Below are 22,311 nucleotides of genomic sequence, written 5' to 3'. Positions count from 1 at the left end.
GTCTCAGAGACCACAGGGCCGGACACTGCTGTGACAGGCGGGTGACTGGGCAAGGGGTAGGGTGTCCCCTCCTCCAGGAAGCCTCTGAGTCCTGTGGGCCTGGCCAAGCATTCCTGCCTAGGACCAAACGGCCCCTGGCCCCGTGTCCTACCCCCCACCCCACCTAGGCTGGAGCCCCTAGGACAGCCTTGGCTGCCTCCCCCGTACCCTGTGGAAGAGGGGGCTGTGGGCACCAGTGGGCGAGGCGTCCCCAGTGTACGTCCGTCCACTCAGGTCGCTGGACAGGTGTTTATTGGAAGCTGCCTGAGGCCAGGTCCTCTGCTGGGCTCTGCTTGCCACAGCCTCTGCACTGGGGGGAGGGGCTGGCGAGGGAGGGCGGCAGCCACCCCAGCCCCACGTCCATCTCTCCCCTGCATGGTCACCGTCCCAGGCCTGCTTCCGCCATCGAGGGGAGCAGGGCCAGGCCCAAAGCAGCACACAGCGCCCTTGCGCCCTGGGGCCCGCCTGCCTGAGCCGCCTCACACCTGCAGGTGCCCCGGCCGGCCCTTCTCCTCGGCCAGCCGCTCGCCCCGCTCCTCCTCCGGGAATTGGCAGCTGCAGGTGTCCTCGGCTGGGGGCAGCGGCGCCTCCAGGAGCAGCTGGGTCTCTGCAGGGAGGCTGCGGTCAGCAGGCAGCCAGGGCCTCGCCTCCCACCACCCCAGGGCGTCACTGACCTCGGGGCCACGCGTGTTGCCTCCTCAGCCGCCAGATGTGCAGGCCGAGCTGGGCTGCCGTGAGGACCAGGATACAGGCAGCCATGGCGAGGAGGGGTAGGAGCAGCCCGCCGAGCCGGTCAGCGGGCCCCGGCCCCGGGGTGCAGGCAGCGTTGTGGGTCTTGTTCCCGGGGAACGAGGTGAGAAACCCAAATTGGGAGCAGCTGGGACAGAAGTGGGCACGGTCAGCCCCGGCCTCCCAGGAGCCCCACCCCCAGGGCTGCTGTGTGTAGAGGTGGGGGGGCCCTCAAGGGCGCCTGGGCCACCCCCCTGCCCCCCAGGACTCACTCTGCCCAGGGCCTGCAGCGGCCGGCGTTGCCCGCCGAGAAGGTCCCCTCAGCACAGTCCACGCACCGAAAGCCAAAGTTGAAATTCCCTGGAGGGAGAGAGAACACACAGGTCGCCCCCATGAGGCCCCAGCAGAGGGGCGGTGGGGGCTGTGTGGGGAGGGGCCAGAGAGGACTGAGGTGCTGCAGCTGCCCCCCCACCTGGCCCCGAGCGCCACACAGAGCTGGGGGCCGGGCAGGCCTGCCCCAGACCCCAGGAGGGGACACAGGGACACAGGACCGGCTCTGGACAGGGCTGACCGCAGGACCTGGGCCAGGGGCCCAGCCCCCAGGGGACCCTTTCTCCCGGCCGTGTAGGCTGGGGGGGCTGGCCTCCCTGAGCCACAGCCTGGCACGCCCACACCCAGGGGCCTGCCCACGCAGAGGACGAGCCCCCACCCACACCCCACACTCACACGCTCTCCCCCACACTCACCCCCACACTCACCCCCACGCTCACCCTCACACACCCCCACACTCTCACACCCCCACACTCACCCCCACACACACCCCCACACTCACCCTCACACACCCCCACACTCACCCCCACACACACACCCTCACACACACCCTCACACACACACCCTCACACTCACCCCCACACACACCCTCACACACCCCCACACTCACCCCCACGCCCACCACCCCCCACACCCTCACACTCACCCCCCACCCCCCCACCCCCTCACACTCTCACACCCCCACACTCACACCCTCACACACACACCCTCACCCTCACACCCTCACCCCCCACTCACCCCCACACACCCCCACGCACCCCCACACTCACCCCCACACACCCCCACACTCACCCCCATGCTCACCCCCACACACCCCCACACACACCCTCACACACCACCACACACCCTCACACTCACCCCCACGCTCACCCCACACACACCCTCACATGCTCACCCCCACACTCACCCCCACACTCAGCCCCACACACTCCCACACACCCTCACACTCACCCCCACGCTCACCCCCCACACTCACCCCCACACTCACCCCCCACGCTCACCCCCACACTCACCCTCACACACTCCCACACACCCCCACGCTCACCCCCACGCTCATCCCCACACCCCCCCACACACCCCCACGCTCACCCCCACACTCACCCCCCCACCCTCACCCCACGCTCACCCCCACCCTCACCCCCACTCTCACCCCCACCCTCACCCTCACCCCCACTCTCACCCCACGCTCACCCCCACGCTCACCCTCACAGACACCCACCCCCGCTCACACCCCCACCCTCACCCCCACGCTCTCCTCCGAGTCCCGCGCCCTCGGCTCCCGCCAGCTCTCCCGCGGCCCTGTGCGGACCAGGCCTGGGCAGGTGCAGGAGCCCCCTCACTCACCTTGCGGCTGCGCCTCCTGCCCGGGTGGACAAGGGTGGTGCTTGCAGGTCCGGCACTGGGGGTCTCCGCAGTGGAAGCCGGGCCGCACGCAGGTGCAGTTCCGCGCGGAGCACAGCGGCGCTGGCGCGGAGGACAGGGCCCCTCAGCCCTCCGGCTCTCTCCCGCCCTCTAGGGGGCCCTGGGCCACGTCCAGCTCCGCCTCCCTCCCAGGTGGCCAGGTCCGCAGCCACAAGGCCTGGATGCACTCCCAGTGGCCCTGGTCACTGTCTGCTGGACAGTGAAAAGTAGCCAGGGCTCTGCGAACACTGGGCCGGCTTCCTCCGCGCCGCGCACTCCGCGCCGCGGCCCGTTTCACTGGCCCCCCAGAGGAGTGGGCGGGGCAGAAGTGAGGTGCTCGGACCCTAACCTGAGCCCTTCCGCCACCCCGGCGGGGCCCCCGCGCCTCTGCTCCCCGCGCCAGACGGGGCGCCCACCCCTGCCCCTGCCCCTGCCCCTGCCCGCTGCCGCGGCCCGCCCCGCCGAGCCTCACCGGGGGCGCACGGCCCGCAGCAGCGCGCGTCGGCGCCCTTGCCTTCCAGCGAGCGGCCGGGGCCGCAGCTCGGCACCCCAGCTGCGCGCCGACCCAGGCCCAGGGCGCAGAGCAGCGCGACCCCGCACAGGGCCGTCCGCGCGCCCATCGCCCCGTGCCCGCGGCTGCTAGCGCGCGGGGATTTCAGAAGGCCCCGCGCCCCGCCCAGCCCCGCCCGCCTGGAGGCGGCTGGAGGCCATGTAGCCCCAGAACCACACTAAAGAGGCCGAAATGGCGGGGCGGGCAGGCGCTGGGGACCCCAGCCCGCCCAGCCGGATGGGCTCGGGGCGCCCCCGGGCTCAGCTTTGCCTCCGCAGGGAGCTGGCAGGAGGGGCCGGTGGGGACACACCAGGGCACGTGTTGCCTTTACTCAAAAGATGCTATTCCTTTTTAAATTTTTTATTTTATTATATTCTATTTTAGAAGCAGAGTTACGGGGTGGGGCAGAGAGAGAGGGGCGGGGGAGAGAGAGGTCTTCCATCCGCTGGTTCACTCCACAATTGGCCGCAATGGCCGGAGCTGGGCCCATCCAAATCCAGGAGCCAGGAGCTTCTTCCAGGTCTCCCTCGTGAGTGCGGGGCCCAAGCACTTGGACCGTCCTCCGCTGCTTTCCCAGACCATCAGCAGGGAGCTGGATGGGAAGAGGAGCCGCTGGGACTTGAACTGGCGGCCCTGTGGGACCCCGGTGGCTGAACCTGCACCACAGCGCGGCCCCCAGTTTTCCCTTCCCAGGTGAATGACAGGTGTCAACTGGAGATGCCTGGCTCCTTGCAGAAGGGGCGTCTCCAGCACAGGCTGTGGCTGCGGCGGGGGGGCAAGGCTGGCCAGGCCAGGGGCTCTCCCTGAGGGAAGAGACGGGGCGGGCAGCGGGTGTCGTGGTGAGGGGGAAACCACAGCGGTGACGCCAGCTGCACTTCCGACCCAGCTCCTTGCTGACGCACCGGGGAAGGCAGTGAGGACGACCCACACGCCTGGGCCCCTGCACCCACATGGAGGGCCTGCCCAGCCCTAACTGTTGTAGGCACTTGCTCGTTCTCTCTCTGTCTCTCGGGCCCTGTTTCTCTGCTTCTCAAATAAATAAACACAAATAAGCAAATTAAACAATGAGCAGGGGCAGTGTTGTGGCAGAGTGGGGCACTGCATCCCACATCGGGGGCCTGGGTTCGAGTCCAGGCCGGTGTGCTTCTGCCGATGCACCTGGGAAGCAGCTGGGTCCCTGCCACCCACGTGGGAGACCCACAGCTCCTCGTGCTGGCGAGCCCAGCCCTGGCTGTTGTGGCCATGTGGGCAGGGAGCCAGTGGGACGAAGATGTCTCTGTGTCTTTATCTCTCTGCCTTTTTTTATTTGAAAGTCAGAGTTACAGAGAGGCAGAGACAGAGAGACAGAGAGCCAGGAGCGTTCTCCAGGCTTCCCATGAGGGTGCAGGAGCCCAAGGACTTGGGCCATATTCCACTGCTTTCCCGGGCCACAGCAGAGAGCTGGATTGGACGAGGAGCAGCTGGGACTCGAACCAACGTCCATATGGGATGCCGGCACTGCAGGCAGCGGCTTTATCTGCTCTGCCACAGCGCCGGCCCCTAAATAAATCTTTCATTTTTTTCTCCCAGAACCTTGTAGTAAACATTGCTCACTTTTTTAAGAGTTGTATTTATTTATTCAAAAGGCAGAGTTACGAGGGAGAGGGAGAGGGGGAGGGGAGGGAGAGGGAGAGGGAGAGGGGGAGGGGGAGGGGAGGGGGGAGAGAGAGAGAGAGAGAGAGAGAGAGAGCCCGCGAGAGCTCTTGCATTCGCTGGTCCACTCCCCAGATGGCGGGGCTGATCCAAAGCCAGGAGCCAGGAGCCGCTTCTGGCTCCCCCACGCGTGTCTGGGGTCCACTAGAGCAGTGACTGCTCCCTGGGAAGTGCGTGCCTCAGCGAGAGGTCAGGCCTCTGCTAGCACAGGGTCGTCCCCACCCAGCTGGCCACAGGGCTCGGCACCCTTCTGGGGGCTGGCAGAGTGGCACCCGGGGGAGGGGTGCAGGCTGGGGGCATGGCTGCCATGCAGACCGCGGAAATCCGAGGGCGGGGGCGCACGCACGCCCGCCAGGGCAAAGTCAGCAGGCAGCTGCGCCCCGGCCCCTTCCTGTCCCCGCTCCGGAAGCCGCCCTGCAGCTGCTGTGGCTCCCCGGCGTGAGCAGGGTTTCGCCAGCAGTCAGCTGTGCTCACCGGGCTGCCCGAGCCCAGGGACAGCTACAGCCCTGACCCTGGCCAGCCCAACCCCCAGCCCCAGGGGCGAGGGGATGGAGGGACGGTGCCGGAGCAGTGGATCCAGAGAGTGGTGGGCGCGGGGCGTGAGCGGCCGGGTTCTATCCCTCCCAGGCTCCCAAGGCGGGGACTGTCTGCTGCTGGCCTGGGGCGGTCTGGGCAGGGCGTGGGGAGGACGGGTCAGAGGTTCCTGCCAGGATCACAGGGTGGACACTGCCCCAGTCACTGAGAAAGGAGGGGTCTGGGCCCTGCACCACTGCCACCAGCCAGCCGGCGTTTTCCTCCCGGGCGCTGGAAGGTCTCGGTCAGGCCCACAGCTCCTGACCTGGGGTCAGTGCCCAGAGCAGAATGGCCGGGCCTCAGGTGGGTGCAAACCTGGCTCCGTCGGAAGCCTCCCACTGCCCACGGCGGCCATCCCGGTGGACACCGTCCACACAGGGATGCCGGGGCGGCAGTTAGGGGGTCCTGGGGCCGCCCCCCACTCCAGTGCAGCAGGGAGGCCCCCTCAGGGCATGCAGGTGCCAGATGCCTGCCTCGGATCCTGGCCTGGCCCCGCCACAGCGGACTCGGGGCCCCTGGAAGCTGCGGCTCTGGCCCCCGCAAGACGTGGGACCCCAGCCACCCCCCCCCCGGGGCCGAGTCACAGACCCGTGGTTGCTGGCGTGTTTATTGGGTGAATGACCTGGGCAGGGAATGTGCACAACACACACGGGAGAGCCTGGAGCCCAGCACCTAAAACGGCACCAGGGCCGTGGGCGGGAGGCCTGCTCCTGGCCCCCTACCCCGAGGGCCAGCCTGGGTGAGTGCAGCCCCCTCCCCGGCGATGCTGCTCAGATCTTGGCCATTGTCGAACCAGCATCTGCCTGCTCCTCCTGGATGGGGGTCCGGAAGCTTCCTCCTCCTGGGAGAGGGAAAGAGCCAGAGGTGGGAGGGGCCTCAGCCCCCAGGGGTGGTCTGGGCTGGATCCACAGTGGACACTCACCAGGGAGCTTGGGGGGCCTCCAGGCCCTTTGGTGCAGGTACAGGGCCAGCAGAGCAGCCAGGAGGGCCAGCAGGCCCAGGCCCAGGCCCAGGCTCAGGACAATGGCCAGCTGGGGGCCTGTGGAGAGGGGCTTGCTGGGTAGAGTCCATGGGAGGGGACCCAGCGAGGTCACTAGACAGCGCCCCCCACTCCTCGTGCCGCTTACCCTTGGAGGCCTCCAAGGTGGGTGTGGAAGGACCCTGGGCTGTCCTGGGCCAGGCTGTGGAAGTCCTGGCCGTGGGGGGCCGGTAAGGGGCACTGGGGGTCTCCCAGGGCTGTGTGGCCAGGGAGCTCCTGTCCTCACAGACAGCGTCCGAGATGCTGCTGGCCGGCTGCAGTGTCCGCTTCCCAGCTAAGGTGCAGCTGGGGGAGGAGCAGGTGTCAGCCAGGCCAGAGACACCCCTTCCCGTCCACCCTGGGCCACCCTGGGAATCCAGACCATAGGCAGCCAGGCCCAGCCCCGCGCCCTCGCCCGCCGCCTCCCCTCACCCTTCGCTCCCTCTGATGCCCACCCCCGGCGAGGGTGAGGGTCTTCCTCACACTTCCAGGCCTGGGTCCCCAGGGGAGGTTGGGGGGGCCCCTGAGCGTCTGAGCCCCCAGCACTCACTTGGTCCAGGGCCTGCAGGCCCGGTTGTTGCCCTCGGAGAAGTGGCCCTGGGGGCAGGGGGCACAGTCTGCAACACAGGCCAGTGCCGAGGAGTGGGGTGAGCGGAGGGGCGGGGGCGCTGGGGAGGGGTGTCCAGGCACAGGGGCCCAGCCGAGGCTCACCCACTCCGTGCTTGTAGCCGTTCAGGGGCTGGGTGCCTGGCCGGCAGCGGCAGACGGTGTCTCGTGTGTGGGTGCATTCCTGCTGGGGTTCACTCCCGCTTCCTGGGCAGGGTCGGCGTGGAGGGGCGGTCAGGGGGAGGCCTGGCCAGCCCAGCCCTGCGGATGGATGGGGCCCCAGCGAGGCCAGCCCCAGAGCCCCCCCCCACAGGCCCTCTCCCCGTCCTCAAGGGCTCTGGGACACTGCGGCCAGCGGGCTCCACGTGGCCCTTGAGGACGAGGGCAGGGACAGATGGCCAGGGGGTGCCGTGGCTCCTTGGGGGCCACCTGGGGCAGTGTGGGGCTGGAGGGGGTGGGGGGCTCAGGGCGGGGGCGTTGCTCACTCCTGTTGCACTGTGTGCAAGGCTTGCAGGCTTGGTAGTTGACAGCCTCGTTGTAGAAGCCGGGTTCGCACGGGTGGCAGATGGTGTCCTGGCTGCGGTTACAGCGGCTCACCATGCCGTAGCCTGCAGTGGAAGCCGGCGGTGTCAGGCCTGCTCCCTTGTCCTGGGCCTCGGTCCCTGCCCCCACCCCAAGGCAAGCCACTGACCTGGCTGGCACTCAAGGCAGCACCGGTCCCCGCCGGGGTAGGTGTCCCCAACGCAGTCCGGCCTGGGCTCAGCACCCAGCAGGAGCCCGAGGAGCAGCAGGGCCAAGCCGAGCGCTGCGGGCCAGGCCCCCACACACATCACTGTCGCACCGTGGGACTGTGGGCTCTCCTTGCAGGATGTGGCTATAAGGGCTGCGGGGGAGGGGCGTGCCTGTCTCCGTGTGTGGGAGCGCCCTCGGCACAGCCCAGCCTCTGTGGCCCTGGAAGCTGGCCCAGGCCCCCAGGTGCCAGGGTCCAGGTGTGGCCACTGCCTGGAGTTGTCCTCAGGCTGGACCTGGACTCCACAGGCAGGCTGGGGCTAAACGGGGCGAGAACACACGTGTGTTCACGCACACGCCTGCAGCAGGTGCATGGGCGGGCACAGGGCGACACCCTGACTGCGTTGAGGGGGTGACATGGCAGGATGATTCAGTTTTTCTAATTCTTCGTTTATCCATTTTTATTACTTGATAGGCAGAGAGGAAAAGAGAGACCCGCATCTATGGCTCACTTGCCGAACGCCCACCACAGCCAGGGCGGGGCCAGGCCCACGCTAGGAGCCTGGCGCTCCCTTGGGTCTCTCACGTGGGTGCAGGCGTCCCAAGCAGGGTCTTGACTGCATCAAACGCCCCCCTCAACGTTTCAAGTCCGGGCAGGCGCTGTGGCGTAGTGAGTAAAGCTGCCACCTGCGACCCAGCACCCCACGTGGGCACCGGTTCGAGTCCTGGTTACACCACGTCCCATCAGGCTCTTGCTGTGGCCTAGGAAAGCAGCGGTGGACAGCCCAGCCCTGGCATTGTGGCATCTGGGGAGTGAGCCGCCGGTGGAAGACCGCTCTCTCAATCCATGCTGCTAGCCGAAAGGCTCGGGCTGGGGTCTGCCCCGCACCCACAGGATGGCAGGGGAGGGTGGAAATCCCCTTCCTCCCCCCAGGCTCAGGGCAGGGAAATCCCCAGCCTTGGAGGCCCAGGCGGCTGGGGAGGGGGAGAGGCCAGCTCTGCACCTGGCCACCACGCGGCCACTCTCCCAAAGCCCCTGAGGTACAGAGAGGGCCTGGGGTGGGGGTCCAGCCATCAGGCGTGTGACCTGTGCGCATGTGTGTGCTGCCACCTGCAGGCCCGCCAGCAGAGGAGGAGCTGCCCCCCTGCTGCCCAGGGATCTCAGCCCCAACTTTGCCCAGGGCCTGGGGGACCCGGGGTCTGGGTGGGCAGTGCTGCCAGAGACCCCACCCTGGCCACTCAGCCATGGGGGCTGTACACATCACCGGCCACAGATGCGCAGGGACAGGGACTCTCGGACCCGCCAAGGATCCCGTGAGTCTGCCAAGGAAGTCAGGGCTCCTGGCCTCCACCCCGAGGAGACCCAAGGTGGACGCCCCCTTAGATTTTGGCAAATTGAGGGCCCCTCGCTGTGGGCACAGGAGGCTCGCGGCCTGGCCTCAGGCCCCGCAGGGCTGTCCACTGGCTGGCCGCCCCCCCCCCCAGGAAGACAGCGTGACCCCACGTGACCCCTACGAGCACCACGGAAGGCCGCAGTCGGCACGTGGAGCAGCATGGGATCTCCACACAGGAATGGTCTCAGATGTTTATTTTTTAGTTGTCATTAATTTAAAAGACAGACACGGGGGTCTTCCACCCACTGGTTCACTCCCCTGGCTGGGCCAGGCTGTGGCAGGAGCCAGGAGCTTCTCCTGGGCCTCCCACACGGTGCGGGGGCCTGGCCCCTGGTCCGTCCTCCTCTGCTTTCCCAGCCACAGCGGGAGCTGGACAGGAAGTGGCGCAGCCAGGACTGGAACCAGCGCCCACAGGGGAGCCGGCGCCGCAGGCTGTGGCTCTACTGATCTCCTCCCCTCTCTGTAGCTCTGCCTTTCAAACAAACACATCCTTAAAAACCAAACATTTCAGTCAATGCAAAACTCTTCGAGCAGTGAGCATCTGGAAGACGCTGGAGGCCCCAGCAGCCCTCGGGAGAGAGACTGAGCGCAGCGGCGACGGGCTCGGCGTCCGCCGCAGGCCACCACGGGGCCTGAGCGAACTGGCCAGGGCCGAGGTCTCCCGCGAGAGCTCCTGTCCAGTGCTTCTCTCCCCAGCGGCCACCCCCACCCCCGTGGGTTCAGGATGGACCGGCCGCGGGGCCGCGCGTGGGAGGGGCCGGCGCCTGCCCCAGCCGGCACACTTCTGGAGAGGAGACTGACGCTCGTGAGAGACCAGTGGCCCAGGAAGTGAGACTGCGTCACGGAGACGTGCTCCCGCCTGGGCAGGGCCGCCCTGTGCTGTCCTTGTCCGTCAGCCTGCCGTGGCCACCGGACGTGCTGGCCAGGGGCTCGAGCTGCATGCCCAGTTGGGGGGAGGCCCGGAGTGGCCCCAAGGGACGACTGCCCCTGAACACCGGCCTGGAGCTGCAGGGCCACTGCGCAGCCAGACGTCCAGCCCAGCGTCAGCACACACCTGCCCTGGGAGGGCAAGGACGCTGCCGGCACCCGCGGATGAGCCCCGCCCCCAGGGGCATCTGCGGCCCCACCCGCACGCACCACGGCCCCAGGCCCTGAGTGGGAGGTGCCAGGCCACAGGGAGTCCTGCCCTTCAGTTTTGTTTGTCAACAGAGAAGCGAGGCTGAGAGAAAAAGGCAACTGTAATTTAAATTAACTGCAGCTCCCGACCGGCCAGGGAGGGCCCCGCACGCCCCGCGGCTCACTTCCCGCAAACCTTCCGACTCTGTTTTCAAGGAAACAGCAGGAGCTGCGTGGTTTCCCACGGGGCCCAGCCCGGGGCACGGGGCCCTGATGTGGTCGGCACCGGGCAGGGCTCTCGCGGTTCTCGGAAGCCAGAGGCCGCATGGGCGGGCTCAGAACTCCTCGTGCACGCTGCGCGCGTAGTCCATGAGCTTGCTGCCCGTGAAGAACTCGCTGTACTTGAGGACCTCGTCCGCCTCCAGGTGCAGGTTCTGGTTCTCGTCGGCGATGGCGATCATCTGCTTGGCCTCGTTGAGGGCGTTGTACTCGTTCATGGGGTCCATGTAGCTCTGCGGGGGCATGGGGCGCAGGCTCCGTCCTGGGGGGCCGGCCCCGCCCCGCCCCAGCCCCACCGCACCCGAAACACAGCGGCACCCGCAGCGGGGGGGCAAGGCCCAAGGGCCCGGCGCGAGCGTCTTCACCCCGCGGCCCTGGCTGAGAAGGGGGCTCGTTCTGGAACACTCACTCCTGGGGGGTGCCGGGCAGGGAGAAGCCGAGGGCCCCGGGGTACACGGCAGGGGGGTGGGGGCTCATGGGGCTGCCAGGCCCCAGGTGGCCCCACTGGGCCATCAGCGGCTTCTGGTGTAGAGAGAGTGACTCATCCGAGGATGAGAGCACACGGCACCCACGCAGCTCCCAGCGAGCATGCCTGGGGGCAGGGCGAACGCCCCCCGCCCGGCCGTCCTGAGTGTGAGTGGGGCCCCGCCCGGCTCACCTCCAGCTCCTCCGAGGTCACGACCCCGTCGTGGTTGGCGTCGATCAGCTCCTCGAACTCCTTCCTCCGGTCTCGGACCCAGCTGTCATCCATGTCCTGGCCCTGCTGGTTCTCCACGGTGCCCACGGGCAGGGACACGAACTCGGGCAGAGACAGCTGCTTGTCGCCATCCTGGTCTGTGCACCGAGCCCGCGTGAGGCCGGCGGCGCTGCCCTGCTCAGCCCCTCAGAACCCCCGAGCAGCCCCCACGTTACCCAGGTCCCGGATGATCTCCTTGACCATGAACTTGAGCATGCCGCGGCTGTGCTCGGGATGCAGGAAGGACAGGAACTCGTCCTCGGTCAGCAGCAGGTCGGCAGGGGGGCTGTCGGCCTGATACCAGCGGTCCTTGAGGTTCTCCAGGACTTCCTGTGCTGAGAGCGGCCGCCCATGAGACCGGGCACACTGAGCCTGGGGCCTCAGGAGGGGACACATGGGACCCTGGCCCCGCAGGCTGCTCCCCGGGCCACACTCAGGTTCTGTTCCCGGGAAACTGTTCCAGGGCCCCTGCACAGCCACAGGCACAAACCCGGCCCTGAACACGCACCCACACGCAGCACCCGGCCCTCCACACGCACCCACACGCAGCACCCGGCCCTCCACACGCACCCACACAACACGCAGCACCTGGCCCTCCACACGCACCCACACAACACACAGCACCCGGCCCTCCACACGCACCCACACCCAGCACCCGGCCCTCCACACGCACCCACACAACACCCAGCACCCGGCCCTCCACACGCACCCACACGCAGCACCCGACCCTCCACACGCACCCACACAACACCCAGCACCCAGTCCTCCACGCGTACCAACACACAGCACCCGGCCCTCCACACGTACCCACACGCAGCACCCGGCCCTCCACACGCACCCACACGCAGCACCCGGCCCTCCACACGCACCCACACACAGCACCCGGCCCTCCACACGCACCCACACAACACGCAGCACCCGGCCCTCCACATGTACCCACACGCAGCACCCGGCCCTCCACACGCACCCACACGCAGCAGTGGCCCCACCAGGAACCCACTGTCCCTGGGGACACCCCAGAGGAGCCGAGCTGCCCTGTGCCACCATCAGGAGACGGCCTGACCCGGGCAGGCAGGTGGGAGCCCCACGCCTGGGTCATAGCTGTCTCTAGCCCCAACGGCTCCAGGGAGGGAGGGAGGCTGGCTCCAGGGCCCTCTCTCTAGCCCAGGTCACTGCAAAAGACAGCACAGGACCCTCTCAGGCCGGGCCAAGACCGGGGCAGACCTTCCACCCCCAGCTCCCACTGCAAACCAGACCTCGTGTGCAGAGAGGCCTCTGCAGCCATGACTGCTCCGGGGCCGGGCACAGCTGTGACAGCCCCAGACACGGGCCTGGGCCTTGGCCAAAGGAGGACACGCAAGGGAAGATGGCCACAGACAGCAGAGGCCAGAGGCTCAGGGCAGTGGTAGGAGCTTGAGGGGACAGGGCAGGTTCTCCCCAGAGACCCCAACCTCAGGAGCCCGCCCTGCCCACACCCTGCCCACAGCCTCCTCAGTCGGTCAGCCCAGGACTCAGCCGGGCCTTGGCACCAGAGCAGGCGGCCCCTCCGTGTCCTCCATGGCCAGAAAGCCGAGAGGGGGCCAAGGGTAAGGCCCTGAGTGTGGACCAGCCAGTGACCGCCTAGTCCAGCTCCAGGAAAGACAGAGCACCCTGCTGGCAGAGTCCATGTGCACACGGGGCAGGGTCAGCACTGATGCTAACCCCACGGTGCTGGGTGCCACTGAATCCTGCACGGCACCCAGGCGACCACACTCCACCTGTGGGTGCCACTGAATCCTGCACGGCACCCAGGCGACCACACACTCCACCTGTGGGTGCCGCTAACACTCTGCACGGCACCCAGGCGACCACACACTCCACCTGTGGGTGCTGCTAACACCCCACACGGCACCAGGCGACCACACTCCACCTGGGGGTGCTGCCAACACCCCGCACGGCACCCAGGCGACCACACACTCCACCTGTGGGTGCCGCTAACACTCTGCACGGCACCCAGGCGACCACACACTCCACCTGTGGGTGCCGCTAACACCCCGCACGGCACCCAGGCGACCACACTCCACCTGGGGGTGCTGCTAACACCCTGCATGGCACCAGGCGACCACACACTCCACCTGTGGGTGCCGCCAACACCCCGCACGGCACCCAGGCGACCACACTCCACCTGTGGGTGCTGCTAACACCCCACACAGCACCCAGGCGACCACACACTCCACCTGGGGGTGCCGCCAACACCCCGCACGGCACCCAGGCGACCACACACTCCACCTGTGGGTGCCACTAACACCCCGCACAGCACCCAGGCGACCACACTCCACCTGTGGGTGCCGCCAACACCCCGCACGGCACCCAGGCGACCACACTCCACCTGTGGGTGCCGCCAACACCCCGCACAGCACCCAGGCGACCACACTCCACCTGTGGGTGCCGCAACACCCCGCACGGCACCCAGGCGACCACACTCCACCTGGGGGTGCTGCTAACACCCTGCATGGCACCAGGCGACCACACACTCCACCTGTGGGTGCCGCCAACACCCCGCACGGCACCCAGGCGACCACACTCCACCTGTGGGTGCTGCTAACACCCCACACAGCACCCAGGCGACCACACACTCCACCTGGGGGTGCCGCCAACACCCCGCACGGCACCCAGGCGACCACACACTCCACCTGTGGGTGCCACTAACACCCCGCACAGCACCCAGGCGACCACACTCCACCTGTGGGTGCCGCCAACACCCCGCACGGCACCCAGGCGACCACACTCCACCTGTGGGTGCCGCCAACACCCCGCACAGCACCCAGGCGACCACACTCCACCTGTGGGTGCCGCAACACCCCGCACGGCACCCAGGCGACCACACTCCACCTGTGGGTGCCACTAACACCCCGCACGGCACCCAGGCGACCACACACTCCGCGTGCCTGAACAGGAGCTCCTGACCCTTTCCTCTGACCCAGGGAGGTGGGCCGCGCGCCCTGACTGCACCCCAGCCCCAGGGCACAGCGGCGCCCACGCCTGGCGGGCCGAGCACTCACTCTCCTCGTCCACCTGCAGCTCCCTCTTGCTCTGGACGGCGTCCAGCACCTCCTTCTCGCTGTGGCCCTTGCTCACCAGGAACTTCACCTTGTACTCGTCCCACGACACGCGGCCTGCAGGGCAGACAGCCCGCCAGGGCGAGACGCGGCTACTTCAGGACGCGGGCCGAGAGCCCCGTGCCACAGCCGCTGCACAGGCGGGAGGGGCAGGGCCAGCTCCAGGTGTCCAGCAGGGCTGCGGTGCAGGGGCGGGGCCTGCTGCACACATCCAAGGACACAGCCCCGTGCACAACCCAGCCCAGCTCGCTGACACCTGCAGCCCCAGCCACACTCAAGGCCCCTGCTGGAGCCCCGTGTAGCTGGGGCCTGGTGCCCGCCCCCAGGCCACAGCACCGCCGTCGTCAAGGTCCCCGTCCTGGTGCCCGCCCCCAGGCCACAGCACCGCCGTCGTCAAGGTCCCCGTCCTGGTGCCCGCCCCCAGGCCACAGCACCGCCGTCAAGGTCCGCGTCCTGGTGCCCGCCCCCAGGCCACAGCACCGCCGTCAAGGTCCGCGTCCTGGTGCCTGCCCCAGGCCCCCCCGGCCACAGCACCGTGGCCGTCAGGGTCCCCGTCCTGGTGCCTGCCCCAGGCCCCCCCGGCCACAGCACTGTGGCCGTCAGGGTCCCCGTCCTGGTGCCTGCCCCAGGCCCCCCCGGCCACAGCACTGTGGCTGTCAGGGTCCCCGTCCTGGTGCCTGCCCCAGGCCCCCCGGCCACGGTACCGTCGCCATCAGGGTCCCCGTCCTGTGCCTGCCCCAGGCCCCCCCCCCGGCCACAGCACCGTCGCCGTCAGGGTCCCCGTCCTGGTGCCTGCCACGGTACCGTTGCCGTCAGGGTCCCCGTCCTGGTGCCTGCCCCTGGCCCCCCGGCCACAGCACCGCCGTCAGGGTCCCCGTCCTGGTGCCTGCCCCGGGCCCCCTGGCCACAGCACCGCCGTCAGGGTCCCCGTCCTGGTGCCTGCCCCGGGCCCCCCGGCCACGGTACCGTCGCCGTCAGGGTCCACGGCCCGGAAGTGCATCTTGTTCTCCCTGACGGCCTCCTGGAAGTGCTCGGCTGTCTTCTCCATGATCCAGCGCTGCATCTCCTTGGCGCTGATCTTGCGGTCAGTGTTCACATCCACCCTGCATGACGGCAGACGGCAGGCAGGCATCAGACAGGGCCCCCGGGACGCTGGGCAGCTCCCCGGCCAGCCATGCCACCCAGCAGTGTATGGGAAGCTGCAGGACACGGGGCTCCCTAGACGTCTGAGAGGGGAGGCAAGACCCCCTCAAAGTGCTCGGCCTCAGGACCACACAGGCTGCCCTGCACAAGCCAGGCCCGAGCACGTCGGGAGACCCTGTGGGGACACAGCGCTTGTCTGTGGACAGGACGGAAGACTCCAGGGGCTGGCGCTGTGGCCTGCAAGACCGGCATCCCACATGGGCGCCAGTCTCGGGCTCCACTTCTGACCCAGCTCCCTGCTAATGGGCTGAGCCCAGGGACCTGGGCCCCAGCACCCACACAGGAGACCTGGACAGAGCTCCAGGCTCCTGGCTTCAGCCTGAACCGGCCCTGGCCCTTGAAGCCGTCGACAGGAGTGAATGTAGCCATCCATGGAAAGAAACATGGCTATAGGCAGAAGAGAACATGGCCGCCCGTGGGAATAAATGTGGCCTGTCCATGGGAGTGAGCGTGGCCGCCCGTGGGAGCGAGCGTGGCCGCCCGTGGGAATAAATGTGGCCTGTCCATGGGAGTGAGCGTGGCCGCCCGCGGGAGCGAGCGTGGCCGCCCGTGGGAATAAATGTGGCCTGTCCATGGGAGTGAGCGTGGCCGCCCGTGGGAGTGAGCGTGGCCGCCCGCGGGAGTGAGCGTGGCCGCCCGTGGGAGTGAACCAGCGGATGGAAGCACCCTAGCTCTTGCTCTCACTTTGCCTTTCAAGTAAATAAACGAAGCTCACATTAAAGAAAAAGACCCCCAACACAAGAGACCCACCCCAGCTCCTCCCCTAACTGGGATGGACCTGCAGTGGCCACGGCTACAGGCCGCTCCCAGAGCTCCTCAGGGTGCTGACCGGAGTCTGGTCAGTTGTGCAGGTGGGCAATAGGGACTGCTGTCCGCCCTGAGGGCCCCAGCTGTGACGGCTCGGCCCCAGCCCAGCCCAGCCCAGCCCCCCCGGCCCCCGTGTCCAGGCCCCCCAGGCCCCGTGTCCAGCCCCCCCGGCCCCCGTGTCCAGGCCCCCACTTGGAGAAGATGAGCATGAGCTTCCTCCGGCTGCGCCGCGGCTCGGCGTCCTCCTCGAAGCCGTCCACGTCCTTGCCCAGGAAGACCTCCTGGTGGAAGTCCTTGTTGAGGTGCCCGTCCATCTCCAGCTTCACCCCGTTCAGGTGGTCTGGGGGCAGGATCTCATTCTCCTCCCGCGTGGACGAGTGATTGGCAGGCCGTGCAGACACACCCCCCAGCAGGACGCTGCCCAGGAGCCACCAGAGCCAGTGGGGCAGCCGCCTGGACGCCATGGCCACACCGGGCAGCCCGTGGGATGGCCGGGGAGCTGGGGAGGGAGGAGGAGGAAGCTGAGACAGCCCAGGCCTGGGCACGGCTGTCCAGAGAAGCCGCGGCTGCTGCCCAGCCCGGTCCTGGCCTAGGTGAGGGCCTCACCCGGCCCCCCCGGACTCCAGTCTGCGGCCTGCATCTGCCTGGGCTCCCAGCCCAGCACCGGCCACGCCTTCAGCCTGCGTGGGGGGGGAGGGGCACAGCCTGTGACACCAGCTCCCCACAGGGGCGCCAGTTCAGGTGAAGGCTGCTCCACGCCAAGCCGGCTCCCTGCTGATGGCCCGGGAGACAGACGTGATGGCCCAAGTGCTTGAGCCCCTGCAGCCACGTGGGAGACCGGACAGAGCGCCAGGCTCCTGGCTTCGGCCTGGCCTGGCCCATCATCCGGGGAGTGACCCAGGGGATGGAAGACATGCTGTCTCCTCGCTTTTCAAATCCATAAAACACAAAAGGCGGGCCCCGAGCAGAAGTGCAGCATGCCAGAAACCAAGAGCTGTACCCGCGGGAGCCCCCCCGGAATCCCACTGCTGCCCTGCAGGCCGGGGAAGCGCTGTCTACTAACCAAGACCACTTCCGGGAGCCAAGTCCACCAGGTTGGCCGCAGAGCACCTGCTGTGGGCGGACTCTGTCCCCCAAGAAGCCTGCTTATCCCCATGGGCCGCGCGGAGACCAGGGAGTCGCCCCCAGTAACCGCGCATAAAGATGGGGTCCATCCGCGTCCCCACCGGCCCGGGATCTCCGTTCCCAGCAAGCCGCGGCTGCAGGAAGCCGGACACAGCTTGCGGGCCCCTCCCACAGTTTCGGGGACCTGCGCCCTCCCCAGCTCTCCAGGCGGCTGCCAGCGCGCCGGTCCCGGCTGCCGAGGGAGGGGCCCACGCCCCCCACCCGCCGCACCATCCCCGCAGCTGCGTCGGGAAGCCGCGGGACCAACGCCTGGGTAACGGGCGCCGGCCTCCGGGGGCCTCGTTCCGCGGGAAGCCAGGGGGTCCCTGGGGCCGGAACACCCCGCGCCCGCGGCTCCGAAGCCCGCTCGTCAGCAGCCGGCGAGTCTCGCCGCGAGCAAGCTGCGGCAGGAGTCCGCCGACAGTCCAAGGTCACCCCGCGGACGGCCCGGCTCCCGCAGCCTCGCTGGCGCGGCGCGGGGGACGCGGGGCCGAGCGCCGCCCTGCCTCGCCCCACGGCGGCGGCTCGCGGCCGAGCGGACGGCGTCCCGGCTGAGCCTGCCCCAGCCGCGGGCCCGCTTCCCCACTCACCGGCCGCCCGAGACCCGCGCCCGTGACCCGACAGGCGACCGAGCGCCAGTGACGCCTCGGACCGGGACCAGCTCAGACTGCGGCCATCTTTGTTCCGGGAAGGGGTGGGCCCGCGGCTGGGGCGCGCCACCTCGCCGCGCTGACGCCGGCGTCGCCATTTCGCGTCCGGGCGGAAGCGGCCGCCCGAACGCTACGAGCCCACCAATGAAAAGGCGGCGCGTTGCCCCGTGACGCCCGCCCGCCGCGGGTGTGTCGCTGGGCTGCGGGCACCCTAGGACTGGGTGCCACCCTCCGGGAGCGCAGCCTGGGACCCACGGCGCCCCACTCGGCCGCCGCCACGGCCGCCGACAGGCGCGGCACCCCGGGGCTGCTCCCTGTGCGCACGCGCCGCCGCCGCAGTGCGCACGCGCCGCCCAGGCAGGCGCGGCGCCTGCGCTCTCGCGCACCGGGGCCGCCGCGGGTGCCATGAAGCTGCCGCGGCGCGCGTGGCGGCGGCGCGCGGCGCTGGGCCTGGGCGCGCTGGCGCTGGGCGGCGCAGCGCTGCTGTTCCTGGCGCGCTGCTCCCCCGAGGGCCCGGGGGCGGCGCCGGGCCGCGGCCCAGCACCTGCCGCCGCGCCCGCGCCCGTGGCCACCGCCTTCCTGGCCGTGCTGGTGGCCAGCGCGCCCCGCGCCACCGAGCGCCGCAGCGCCGTGCGCAGCACGTGGCTGGCGGCGCGGCGCGGGGACCCCGGCGACGTGTGGGCGCGCTTCGCTGTGGGCACGCGCGGGCTGGGCGCCGAGGAGCTGCTTGCGCTGGAGCGCGAGCAGGCGCGACACGGGGACCTGCTGCTGCTGCCGGCGCTGCGCGACGCCTACGAGAACCTGGCCGCCAAGGTGCTGGCCATGCTGGCCTGGCTGGACGAGCACGTGGCCTTCGAGTTCGTGCTCAAGGCGGACGACGACTCGTTCGCGCGGCTGGACGCGCTGTTGGCCGAGCTGCGCGCCCGCGACCCCGCGCGCCGCCGCCGCCTCTACTGGGGCTTCTTCTCGGGGCGCGGGCGCGTGAAGCCGGGGGGCCGCTGGCGCGAGGCCGACTGGCAGCTGTGCGACTACTACCTGCCCTACGCGCTGGGCGGCGGCTACGTGCTCTCGGCTGACCTGGTGCACTACCTGCGCCTGAGCCGCGAGTACCTGCGCGCCTGGCGCAGCGAGGACGTGTCCCTGGGCGCGTGGCTGGCGCCCGTGGACGTGCAGCGCGAGCACGACCCGCGCTTCGACACCGAGTACCGGTCGCGCGGCTGCAACAACCAGTACCTGGTGACGCACAAGCAGAGCGCGGCGGACATGCTGGACAAGCACCGCACGCTGGCGCGCCACGGCCGCCTGTGCCGCCGCGAAGTGCAGCTGCGCCTGTCCTACGTGTACGACTGGTCGGCGCCGCCGTCGCAGTGCTGCCAGCGCCGGGAGGGCGTGCCCTAGGCGGAGGCCTCGCGCCGCGGCCACCTGCACTCCCTGGCCCCCAGCCCCTGGACTGGCCCTGCGGGGTGGGCTTGGTGGCGCCCGGGACCCCACTCCTGTGCCCGACGCTGCGCACTGCGGCCGTGGACTCGGGGTCTGCGTTGCTGGCGAGCACGAGCCAGCGTTCCCTTTGGCTTGTTCGTGTGTGTGCGTGGCGCGGGTCCTGGTATCTCCCAGATCCCCTTCCACCTCGCCGCCGGGATTCGGACACGTGGGCGGGAGCGCGTGGTTTGCAGGGGAATCGCGGCACCGGTTCCGGAGTCTGCAGCGGCGGCCGCCGTAGCCCCTGCCCTGTGCACCCCGGGCCCAGGCTCCGGGAGGCGGAGACCCAGCTGTGGCCCCGCTCCTCCGCCTGCAGCTGCCCGAGTGGGGCGGGGTCCAGCGCTGGCCTGCCTCCTCGTGTCCATTCGTTTGGATGCTCCGGTTTGCGCTGCTTTTGTTGGAAGAAGCATCCAGGACCTGAAGGGCTCCCGCAGTCCCGGAGGGCGGTGCCGGGTCTCCAGGCAGCCACCTCGGCAGCCAGCGCCACTGCCCTGCACAGCCCTGCCCTGATCAGGGTCCCTGAGGTGACCGCGGTTGGTGGCAGCAGGGCCAGCAGGATGAGGCTCTGCCCCCCCGTGGTGGGGTTAGGCCCTGAGCTTGGGAAGGGTGGGGAGGCTGACGCTGGCCGAGGACCACAGGGCAAAGCGGGGCTGAGCCAGGGTCCACACTGCCCGGTCTCTGCTTGGCTCCGGGGTCCATCCCTCTGCGAAGTCCATGAGTTTACTGATGGTTCCGGGGAAGAATTCTGATTCCCAGTGCCAGAGGAAGCTCTGTGTGGCCGGGCCCAGCCGGGTGGCGTTTGCTCTGGGGTTCGGCTACAACAGGCCAAAGAGCCAGTGCTGCCCAGGGGAATGGACGCTGCGTCACGGGCACAAGCACCGAGCAGGACAGCCTGGGGACTGGTGAAGCGGCCGGCTCCCTGCTGATGCACCTGGGAAAGCGATGGACGATGGCCCAAGAACTTGGGCCCCTGCCACCCATGTTGGAGACCCAGATGGAGTTCCCGGCTTCTGGCCTCCGCCTGGCTGTTGTGGCCACTGTGGGAGCAAGCCAGCATGTGCCAGAGCTCCCCCTGGCTCTTCCAAATAAACAACTCCAGTGAAACAACTTGGGCTGTGGTTAACACGGAGTCGGCACTCCCAGGATGCGTGGGAGACGAGGCCTCACGCCGTGGCCACCTGCTCTCCCTGGCCCTGCAGGGTGGCCCCCGTGGCCCCCTGCCTCTGCTCCCACCCTGTGCTGGACGCTGGACACCGCGCACTCGCTCTACAGGCTGTGTAGCTGTAGTGCTGGCCACGGCCTCCTCGCGGCCATGGACTGGTCACAGCGCCCCTTCCTGGTCAGCCTTCCTGGCTCCCCCGTGCTGTCTGGATCCCTGTCCCCGGAAGGCAGCAGGCCCCCAAACTCGTGGAGGACCTTAGGGTGCACAGCAACTTCCTAGGCCAAACATATCTGCTGTTGGGAGAGGGTCCGGGTAGGGGTCAGACCCAGCCCCGCCCTGCAGCAGTGCCCAGGGGCCCTGCTCCCCTAACTGCCTGCCTCTGATCCCAGGAGGTGACAGATGGCCAGAACAAGGCTGCCGTCCTGGGGCAGTAGCACGAAGACCACCTACTCTGGCTGGGCCTGGCCTCCACAGAAAGGCCCTCAAAGCCTGTGCCCGGCATCCTGCACAGGCTGGAGACAGGTGTTCCGGGACCGGCAGGGCTGGTGACCTGCAGGGAGGGCTCCGCGGGGCCCAGACGTGGACTCGCGGCTTAAAGGGTCTGAGGAGGGTGGGGCTGTGCCACAGTGGGCTGAGCCGCCTGCTTCAGCACCAGCATCCCACCTGGGCGCCAGTTCGAGTCCCGGCTGCTCCACTTCCCATCCAGCTCCCTGCTAATGCACCCGGGAAAGCAGTGGAAGACGGCCCAGGTGCTTGGGCCCCCGCAGCCACATGGGAGACCTGGAAGAAGCTCCTGGCTCCTGGCTTCAAATCGGCCCAGCTCCAGCCATTGTGACCGTTTGTGGAGTGAACAGATGGAAGATCTGTCTTCCTCTCTCTCTCTCAAATAAATAAAATCTTTTTTTAAAAAGCAGGTGGTCCTGTGTCCACAGCTGCCTCCAGTGCCCATCTTCCTTCTGGCCCCCACCTTGCTGCCGGCTCACACACAGGTCGCAGCAGGACAGCCTCGGGATACCTGGCTGTTACACAAGGCATGCCATCACAGCAGGAGCCCATGAATCACTGCCCCCAAACCCTGCCACGCAAAGATCTTTTGTCCCCACATCTCCTGTGCCCACCCCGCCTGCCCGGCACACGCACCAGCTAATGTGAGGGGGCCGTCTCCGTCCCTGACCCCAGGGCAAGGCCTCTGCCCACCTGGACCCAACCCTGGGGGGCCAAGAGGCTGCAGGAGATCCTGGGTCACAGAGCCGGGCATGGCCTGCACTGGCGTCCAGAGGGCAGGCTGGCCCAGCCCAGTTCAGCCAGAGCCCGGGCAGGCCTGCTCTGTGGGCGCGACTAGGTTCCTTGCTGCCTCCCAGGTGGAGCCAGTAGGGGCCCTTGTGGGAGGCCTCTCGCTCAGCCCAGCCAGCAAACTCCAGCTGCAGGGCAGGCTGCCTCAGTGTGTCCAGGCCAACACACAGCCCCCTGCACAGGCCCCAGAACCCAACTATGGCCACCTCTGAGCTACCTGACTGCTCAGCCCAGGGCTCCTGCCCCTGCACCCAGGGGCCCTG

At 68.8% G+C, this 22,311-nt stretch overlaps 4 protein-coding genes across 8 annotated transcripts; 1 reads left to right on the top strand and 3 right to left on the bottom strand.

Annotated features, from left to right (window-relative positions):
- Positions 1–274: 274 nt before the first annotated feature.
- TNFRSF18 (TNF receptor superfamily member 18) lies at positions 275–3,207 on the bottom strand. The gene is made up of 5 exons (XM_051840520.3): positions 2,972–3,207; positions 2,443–2,562; positions 1,041–1,128; positions 714–916; positions 275–646 (listed from the first exon to the last, which is right to left on the bottom strand). Exons 1-5 carry the CDS (start codon positions 3,117–3,119, stop codon positions 519–521), a joined length of 687 nt encoding a protein of 228 aa, XP_051696480.1. The 5' UTR covers positions 3,120–3,207; the 3' UTR covers positions 275–518.
- A 2,698-nt stretch (positions 3,208–5,905) lies between these two features.
- On the bottom strand, positions 5,906–7,788 carry TNFRSF4 (TNF receptor superfamily member 4). 3 transcript variants are annotated; one of them, XM_051840549.3, is made up of 7 exons: positions 7,630–7,788; positions 7,424–7,546; positions 7,044–7,145; positions 6,883–6,949; positions 6,442–6,638; positions 6,237–6,353; positions 5,906–6,155 (listed from the first exon to the last, which is right to left on the bottom strand). In XM_051840549.3, exons 1-7 carry the CDS (start codon positions 7,766–7,768, stop codon positions 6,085–6,087), a joined length of 816 nt encoding a protein of 271 aa, XP_051696509.2. In that variant the 5' UTR covers positions 7,769–7,788; the 3' UTR covers positions 5,906–6,084. The 3 variants fall into 3 exon arrangements, with proteins under 3 accessions (XP_051696509.2, XP_051696508.2, XP_089157721.1); XM_051840548.3 differs by having other exon boundaries at positions 5,906–6,353; XM_089301595.1 differs by lacking the exon at positions 6,883–6,949.
- Positions 7,789–10,281: 2,493 nt separating this feature from the next.
- Positions 10,282–18,150, bottom strand: SDF4 (stromal cell derived factor 4). Of its 3 annotated transcripts, none has more exons than XM_089301594.1 (7): positions 17,364–18,150; positions 16,493–16,821; positions 15,257–15,393; positions 14,234–14,347; positions 11,369–11,527; positions 11,115–11,290; positions 10,282–10,689 (listed from the first exon to the last, which is right to left on the bottom strand). In XM_089301594.1, exons 1-7 carry the CDS (start codon positions 17,454–17,456, stop codon positions 10,513–10,515), a joined length of 1,185 nt encoding a protein of 394 aa, XP_089157720.1. In that variant the 5' UTR covers positions 17,457–18,150; the 3' UTR covers positions 10,282–10,512. The 3 variants fall into 3 exon arrangements, with proteins under 3 accessions (XP_089157720.1, XP_051696506.1, XP_051696505.1); XM_051840546.3 differs by having other exon boundaries at positions 18,055–18,150; XM_051840545.2 differs by having other exon boundaries at positions 16,493–16,799; positions 18,055–18,150.
- A 227-nt stretch (positions 18,151–18,377) lies between these two features.
- On the top strand, positions 18,378–21,665 carry B3GALT6 (beta-1,3-galactosyltransferase 6). Its single transcript, XM_051840547.3, has one exon. The coding sequence runs from the start codon at positions 18,520–18,522 to the stop codon at positions 19,510–19,512; it is 993 nt and encodes a 330-aa protein (XP_051696507.3). The 5' UTR covers positions 18,378–18,519; the 3' UTR covers positions 19,513–21,665.
- The last annotated feature ends 646 nt before the right edge of the window (positions 21,666–22,311 follow it).

The sequence above is a fragment of the Oryctolagus cuniculus genome, chromosome 7 (genome assembly GCF_051225735.1).
Source record: "Oryctolagus cuniculus isolate XC-2025 breed Fujian yellow rabbit chromosome 7, ASM5122573v1, whole genome shotgun sequence".
NCBI lineage: Eukaryota > Metazoa > Chordata > Mammalia > Lagomorpha > Leporidae > Oryctolagus > Oryctolagus cuniculus.
Note: the sequence above shows the minus strand (reverse complement) of the source record. Positions and strands in the feature narration are given on the sequence as shown.

Coding starts and splice junctions, on each gene's coding strand:
- TNFRSF18 (XM_051840520.3), bottom strand. CDS start 3,119: ATGGGCGCGCGGACGGCCCTGTGCGGGGTCGCGCTGCTCTGCGCCCTG. Junction 2,563..2,971: donor CTGCGGGCCGTGCGCCCCCG/GTGAGGCTCGGC, acceptor CCTCCGCGCCAG/CGCCGCTGTGCTCCGCGCGG. Junction 1,129..2,442: donor GCAGGAGGCGCAGCCGCAAG/GTGAGTGAGGGG, acceptor CTCTCCCTCCAG/GGAATTTCAACTTTGGCTTT.
- TNFRSF4 (XM_051840548.3), bottom strand. CDS start 7,768: ATGTGTGTGGGGGCCTGGCCCGCAGCGCTCGGCTTGGCCCTGCTGCTC. Junction 7,146..7,423: donor TTGCACACAGTGCAACAGGA/GTGAGCAACGCC, acceptor GACCCTGCCCAG/GAAGCGGGAGTGAACCCCAG. Junction 6,639..6,882: donor GCCTGCAGGCCCTGGACCAA/GTGAGTGCTGGG, acceptor CTCCTCCCCCAG/CTGCACCTTAGCTGGGAAGC.
- SDF4 (XM_089301594.1), bottom strand. CDS start 17,456: ATGGGGATAAGCAGGCTTCTTGGGGGACAGAGTCCGCCCACAGCAGGT. Junction 16,822..17,363: donor GGCTCCCGGAAGTGGTCTTG/GTTAGTAGACAG, acceptor GGGCTGTCTCAG/CTTCCTCCTCCTCCCTCCCC. Junction 14,348..15,256: donor CGTGGACCCTGACGGCGACG/GTACCGTGGCCG, acceptor TCTGCCCTGCAG/GCCGCGTGTCGTGGGACGAG.
- B3GALT6 (XM_051840547.3), top strand. CDS start 18,520: ATGAAGCTGCCGCGGCGCGCGTGGCGGCGGCGCGCGGCGCTGGGCCTG.